The sequence below is a fragment of the Bacillus rossius genome (genome assembly GCF_032445375.1).
Source record: "Bacillus rossius redtenbacheri isolate Brsri chromosome 9 unlocalized genomic scaffold, Brsri_v3 Brsri_v3_scf9_2, whole genome shotgun sequence".
Lineage (NCBI taxonomy): Eukaryota > Metazoa > Arthropoda > Insecta > Phasmatodea > Bacillidae > Bacillus > Bacillus rossius.
This window is the reverse complement of record NW_026962013.1, coordinates 11,115,956-11,123,744: the sequence shown is the minus strand read 5'-3', so window position 1 is coordinate 11,123,744 and position 7,789 is coordinate 11,115,956. Positions and strand designations below refer to the sequence as shown.

The following is a 7,789-nucleotide window of genomic DNA, read 5'->3' as shown; positions in this document are numbered from 1 at the left end:
GAAGAATGTTAATACGCATAGACCAGCCCTACAGCATATTATCCTTCTTGAGAGTTAAAAAATTACAAATTGATTTTACTGATGCGAACAGAGGCATTGAAAACTGAATCATACAGGGCTGTATTATTTTTTACAATTAAAACCATTTAGAGTGAAATTCCTATGCAAATGTGCAAAGCTTTTTTAAAAATTAAGTTATCACAATTTTCAAAACAAAAAAAAAATTAGTACGCAACAATTATCCTTCTAAAATCATTCATGTAATACTCTTATATCTTTACATTTTTTTAAAATTAAATAATTTCCAATACAAATAAATATTGCACTTTTTTTATTTAAAGATAATTTTTTCAAAATAATATTGTACTTCTTAACTGGTTCTCATTAAAATGGATGATTACTTTCCTTGTCATCTAAAACTAAAAACCTAAATAAAACTTTTAATTTTTATATTTACATTTTCTATTTTAAAATTTTGTAAAATAAAATGTTAACATTAAATGACTAGTGAGCAAATCAAATGCAACAAAATGATAATCCAGTGTTAGATTTCTAAGTTTGTTCAATAACTGCTTGATTCGTACTTCAATAATGTTTAGATAATCAACACACTTGTCAAGAGTTATCACAGGAAAACTGTCCACAGACATCAAAGAAAATACATCACAGCATTCACTCACACTATAAAGTGGGTGGAGGAGTGATACAGCACATTCTGGTAGAGTGATACATACAAAAAATATATAATCAAGCTAAATATCCTAAAAACAGCATATCCTTATCAAAATAATTATTTTCAAGGTTGTATCTATCAACAAGATCTAGAAAAATATTACCATACTTGGTTAATTTTCAGAAGAATTTTGTTTTTCCTTTACCATCCAAACATTAGTAATTTAAATCTAATTAATATGATGTGTCATGTTCAATGGACATTTTCCAATTACTACTGATTTCTGAGATTGCAATGTTTCAATTTTAAATGTAGAGGCATAAATTTATTGATGAATGTAACTATATCTAGACAATTTCTAATATTCAAGCAAACAGTTGCAGGGTCAACCATTGTTAATTTTACCACTAACCATGACAATTCACTGTTTAACTGCATATATTTGTTGGCTTATCTGCAAGGAAAAGGGGGGGGGGGGGGGGGGTGAAGAAGGTTGTGAGTTAAAACAACTTGCAATTTACAGAGATAACTAATAAATGAATTTTCTCATGACTACGATTGAATTTAATGTAAGAACACACACACTTGGCTTTTTTTTTTGGAAGATGTGGCCAAATAAGTTAACAAAATGTTATTGTCCTGTGACTACAAAATTATGAAAAGAGATAGTTACATTTTTAGATTTTGGAATCACGTTGCTATCTAGAAGTTTTTTTTATATTTGTATTAAAACCAAAATGAATAAATACCAATATTATTTTTTAACCATTTCATACTTCAACACCTGACTAAAACATAGCAATGCCAAGCGAGCAGTGAGAGAAGAGGACCAGTCTTTGAATTTACCCACTGGACAAAAGAAGTGACAAGTTAGAATGATTAAATTGAGCGATTTTGATCAGAATAGTCAGTTCACAAGTGAGCATCTTGCAAACTCACTCAATGCAGTTAATGCTTTACGCTTACCCTATGAATGTTCTAAAGACAGTTAATTTTTGTGTTATGCTTGTAGGTGTTGTTATGTCAGGTTATGTGACAATAGACCTGACTTAAAATGCAAAGGCATACTACTTCTGCATCCAAATAACCAGAAATTGTTTTATCTATTTCATCTACATCTATCCACTCTCCCCCTTAATCTGTAAGGAGACATCTTAAGCAAATGTTACTTGCTCTTTACTACGGAAAGTACATCGGTTCAGAGCACGTTGTGAAGTTGTGTGAAGTAATTTTCTGAGGCCCATGGCGTGCCATTTGGTCTGGCGAGAAAATTGAGCAGAACGTTTTCAGCTGGTGTGTGAACTCACTACAGCTGGCAGTCAAAAGGTAAACATGCAGGAGCGGCGTAAGACAGTTAAGGGGTCTCGCCGCCTAGTCAGGACTTTTTGTAAGCAGACCTCACTCGGTTATCTTGAGCAGTTTTCAAAATGTGTGGGTTTTCCTGGAGCTCTGCACACCGTGTGTGTGTCCCCGGGCAGGCAAGCTCCTTAAGCAGTCTGTCCCACACCCGAGTGAGAAGGCGTGTTCGTCGGCTAGCGGAGAAACGTCGGAAAGCCACGGCCCCACTCAACGCTGGGTTGCCGTCGAGTCTAGGAAGTAAAATCTTGGCGTGAGCGGCGTGGCACACCAGATTGGTGGGTGGGTAACTGATAAACAGACTAACACCCCTGCTGTGATGCTAGTCCTGGACACAAACCTATGCTGGTGGGCTGCGGTACGACCATCCGCCACTTCAGTGCGTCAGAGAGGCTTGAGTGAGAGCAGGCTGGAGTTACAACCACAACTCGCCAGGGAAGGGGAGGCTGCAACGTAGCGTGACACTTGGACAGGCGAGTGAAACTCACTGGAGGGGCGTCTACGACCACAGTGGCACATCGGCAGCAAGAGGTGACGCACTAGGGGCTTCAGCGAGGGTCGAGCCCACAAAGTGGGTTACAAGACGAGTACCGTTAATGTGATTTGCAAGGTTGATCAGTTGGTGTGAGTGCTAGTGTGGCTTTAATATATGTACCAAACCATGGGCTATTTACCAAAGTGAAATTATCTTTGAAAGATTTGTGCAATGGGAGTGCATGACTTGATGTAAGTTTTTGGACATACGCCATTGCTAAGCACTTTTTCTGTAGAAGAAAACTAAAAAATAAAAAATAAAAATAAATTGACAACAGCAATTTTTTGCTTAATCTGTGTCTTTTTGTCTTTTGGGTATTTTTATTTATTTATTTTCATTTTTTAGTTTTCTTCTACAGAAAAAGTGCTTAGCAATGGCGTATGTCCAAAAACTTACATCAAGTCATACCAAAGTGAAATTTACACGCGCCATATACGTGACGGATTTACCCAGCGTGATAGATTGTGAGGTGCAGCCAGGGCAGCAACTAGAGTCTCTGGCACCCGGGGCATGAATGGATTTATGCGTCCCCCCCCCCCTCTGTTTGCACATACCACACCAATAAAGCGGGGGGTCCGGGGGCCCTCCCACGGAAAAATGGTGCTATTTAAGCATTTTCCATACCTACATGTAACAGTTTCTGTGCTACTGTAACTCCATGCATGAACCCACAATGTCCATAAAGTAGTCCTTATAATCACTAGACTTGTTCATTAAATATGTTGAGACGTTATATTGTAAATCAGATTAGACATTCCTGGCATGCAAGTTAAAAAAACTTTTTACCAGTTACCAGTTGTAGTAGGAATTACAATGCAAGCGATTTCGGCGCCCCCACAGCTTTGCGCCCGGGGTGTATGCCCCGCTTGCCCCCCCTTAGTTGCGGCCCTGGGTGCAGCAACACCTTACCATTAAAATAAAGCTTACTGTGATTAACCAGTTGTTTACATCAAGTTTACTATGGTTTACTTAAATTTTTGGTTCAGTTTGCAACAATGCCATCAAATAAGTGAGGCCACAAGAATCTGTAATAAATTTTCCTTGACAAACTTTTTAAAATAATTTACTTTATATTGCATTTTTGATTTTTCTGAAAGAAGTAAATAAAATCCAGCCTCCAATATCCCAATAGTTCTCTACTTTCATGACAATGAAAAAAAAAAAATGCTTTCATATTCCGGGTGATGATAGGCTGGAGCATGACATTTTACCTTAAATCACCATCATTAAGGTATTTCTATAATTTATCCAGGTTTCCAAGCAAAATCTGATCAATTCCAACTTCCCTGACTTTTACAGATTGCGGACACCATGAAATCAATATAGAGAGCTTACGAACTAATCAGAATAATTGTAAAATTTAATGTGCAAAATTATTTTGTGATGGTAACTAGAGTGGTGCATTGCAGTCATCACTGTTGGCACTCAATCACGTAGCATAGTTGATCTTAGGCCAATATTACAATAGGTGTTACCTTAACATCGTCGCATAGCCTTTCTCAAAAATTAACTGCTTCATAGAACACTTCTAGCTAGGGTAACCACTAAGCTTTAATTATACTTATCTAGATTACAAGCTCCTCACTTGCTAATCCACTAATTGCAAACAAATTCGCTAAATGTAGTCATTCTGAATGGTCACATGCGCTTGTATAGAGAATGAAGTCGGAGACTAGTTTACTTTTCTCGCTACCTGCTTGCCATTGTTATTTTTTTATTATTTTTGTTAAGTAACACAATCAGAATTATTAGAGTTGTTAAGGCGTGTAACCCCATGTTGTGCAAATCTTAGGATATATTCCAAGACACAAAAATAAGAGTTTAGGTTTTGAATATGTTACAACTGTTCCCTAACTGTATTCCTAGTGCAAGATAGGACACGGCCAGTCACCTAAATTTCAGCGAACTGATTTTGGTACTCCTATCTGTTGCCCAAATTCTGCACATGTGCAGAGCTCACTTTTCATTTGATTTCGTCCAGATGGCGGAGTTGCGTCTGGTGCCATTGACACATATATATTCAATTTCGTGAATATCGGGCAACGTACAAAACATATTGGTGTGCTAAATGAAACTTTATAATAGCGATACTATCCTGTATACTTTAATGGTCATAACAAGAAATAATCACAACTTAAAACGAACTTGATAAAAATAGAAAGGGAGTTCAATTTTTGCGTGATGGTGCTGCTATCTCTAGTATTTCTGCAGTAAAAATTGTATTGATGGTTGTGAAATGTCCGCTAGAATGTGTCGGAACCAGTTTCTAGCCTCGTGCAGGGCATAGTTTATTAAAACTGTTGCAGTTTTGTTTTCTGGGATTCAGTTTGGACACGTTCTGGAATACAGCCCACGAGTTAAGTTACAGTTGTATCACAACAAGGCAGTGCTTATTCTCTACTTTACCCAAACGTGTTAGAATACGGCCATTAGGATTCCCAAAAGGGAGCTAGAATGAATGTTGATTATTGCAAACTTCAGGCTGTCCGATAAATAACTCCAGGTAGGCAAAACCTTTAAAGCACTCAGTGTAACCTTGGCACGCATATACTATTTAATACCTTTAATTCAGATGAACTCATCCATCACACAACTTGCAAACTTAGCTACTATAAATGACGATGCTGAAGTAATTCAAAGGAAAAAATTACTTACTTCCTTGCATACAATCCACATAAAAACTGGAGACACCTCACATGATAAATGAAAACTTAATGATAAGTCACACAATGTAAAAAGCTGCTAATAACTACCCTAGTCAAAGAAACAAATGGGAAGATATTGGGTTGCATGCGTAAACTCTGAATAATATCAACATTAGGAAATAAACTTATCAAATGAACATAAGAGTCAAAAGGAACTGGTAACAAGTGCAGATATTCCATTATATGACTCCAACATTTGCGTATCGAACATCAATTAACTGCACCACCAAATCGTTGATCACAGTGCATAATGATGTTATTACGTATATCCTCGCTTCAGTCATGTCGTATCCACTGTGCTTGATAACTGGTGCCAGATATCCACTCGTTGACAGTTTTTTTGCCTCACAATGTCTGCACTCAAATTTATAAGTTAAATAATAACTTTTGATCCCACATTTTGAATGCACAAATGACCCAAACAGTGCATGTGGAACACCTCAATTTCGACCAAGTGAATCTCTCTCACTATTGTTCCTTGCAAGCAGAGACCAAGTGGATGGATGAGCAGAGGAACTCGCAACAGTCACATTTCTGCCACAGATGAGCACCAGCCTCACTGGACCACTGAACTGCTATCTGAAACACAGCAAAATCGCACGGAACATCTTTTAACACTTTATTTACCCAGGCAAACATCTGTTTTATGTTTGACAGCTTTGCCACCAGACAGCAAACATGCAATTGGATCTATAAGCAAAACCAATAGTTGCAATTGAGGTGTTATGAAAATTGTTTTCAAACAGAATTTCTTGTTATTTCAGTTTTATCGCTGTTTAATTGTGCCCTTTAATACTTTAAGTGTAATAAAAATAATTGATCAAAAATATTTTTTTGAGCCAAAAAATGGTTTAAATGCTGTTTTAAACCCTAATAGCATTGTTTTAATTCTTTATAAATAATTTTGAAGATGAATTTAACCCCAAACTGAGCTAAAAAGGCCAACTACTTAAAGAATCTTGTGATGAGATGTATGTGTGGTGTTTGGGTGGTGTCAGATGCTGCTCAGGGGCACAACTACTCTGTGGTCCAGACCATGCTAAAAGTAGCCCTTCTCGAGAAATGGGACCGCACAAACAGAGGCCAAACCAACCGCAGGTCCGAACCACCAGCATAAAAGAATAGCACCGCGTGATCAAGGCCATGCAGCAAATCAGCCCACAGCACTCAGCCGTGCTTCAGAGGGACGAAATAGCCTGCCCGTCCAGAACTTCTGATTTATGGACCACTGTCAGACCTGCCAGAAGTGGGATAATTGAGGCACCCCAGGCGATGCAATCAAAGTTTACACCCAAACACAGTGTCGCTGGTTGCACTGGCTCGCACAACAACATACTGTGGGCTACTCCGCACCAACTACTTACAAGAGATGTACTAGGCTGTTCCTGCTGTCTCGATACACAAAATTCTTGTCTGGTACATCAGAAAACACTCAACTAAATTTGATTTACATGCATTTTCCTTTTGTAACCAGTGAGTAGCCCTGAGACATGCTGACGTGAGCGACGGAGACAGCTCCGGTTTACCGGCCTGGACAGCCGGGAGAGAGGTTGGATAGGCCTCCACCGGACCGCGGGTTCGCTGGGTGGTTTGAGGAGTCCCAGCGTGAGGCGGGAGATCGGGGCAGGCGCCAGAAGTGATTGACAACTCCGGAGGGCTAAGGGAGCATCCAACTTTCTGGTTAGCCGAGTGGGGTAGGGGGCCGAGGTGGTACATATGCTGGGATGGGTTCCTCAGCCCCTGTGTATAGCCAACGCTCTAACGTGGGGGCCCCGGGGCGGCAGGGCCGTTAGGCTAAGAGCGCCGGGTTAATAAAGAAAAGGGTGGGGAAACCCCTGTGACGGACAGTATGTAACCAGTGAGTAACAACGTTCCCACCACGCGAGATACATCCTCACGGCTCACCTGAAGGACCGAGAGAGAGAAATGGAAAAGCTTGAATTTACCTTCAGTCTGGCGAGCAAACTCGATGATCTGCACCAAGCACTTGCCGAACTCCTCGATGATCATGAGCTCCCTCTCTTGCTCGGTGGTCTTGCTGCGCTCTGCCTTCTCGCCCTGAGCCAGCAGGCACTGGCAGGTGGCGTCCAGCACTTCCTGCGAGAGGAAGTTGTACGGCAGCCTGCAACAGGCCCGCCCGCTCGCAGCCTCCGGGTCCACCAGCACCGACAGTTCTCCACATCACAACTGATAGGCGAGCGAGCGGTCCGGTTAAAGAAAAGACAACGACCAGGAGGGGGGGGAAAAAAACACACACCGGGAATAAAACTATGGATAACACTAGTGACGTACAGAGGATATAATTTTAGTATCCACCGATATTCCCTATCTTCTGGATTTCCAACGGAACTGTTTTCAACCTATACGTGTCACCCATCTTATCTATTTACCTATTTATAGTTCTGTAACCATCTTTTACTTCCAATTTTTTTTTTTAATTAAAGGCTACTGACTTATTATTTACAAAAATTGAATTTCTGAAGACAGCGAATTGAATTCAATACAATGCCAAATACAGAA

The 7,789-nt window shown here is 39.7% G+C and overlaps 1 protein-coding gene across 2 annotated transcripts in view; it reads right to left on the bottom strand.

Annotated features, from left to right (window-relative positions):
* Positions 1-527: 527 nt before the first annotated feature.
* The window catches only part of LOC134542778 (protein lin-54 homolog), a 36,036-nt gene continuing 28,774 nt past the window's right edge, over positions 528-7,789 (bottom strand). For both annotated transcript variants that reach the window (XM_063387292.1, XM_063387294.1), the window contains exons 11-12: positions 7,216-7,391; positions 528-5,848 (exon numbers count right to left, since the gene is read on the bottom strand). In XM_063387292.1, coding sequence (XP_063243362.1) covers positions 5,826-5,848; positions 7,216-7,391 — 199 coding nt within the window. In that variant the 3' untranslated portion in view covers positions 528-5,825. The remainder of the gene's footprint in view (positions 5,849-7,215; positions 7,392-7,789) is intronic.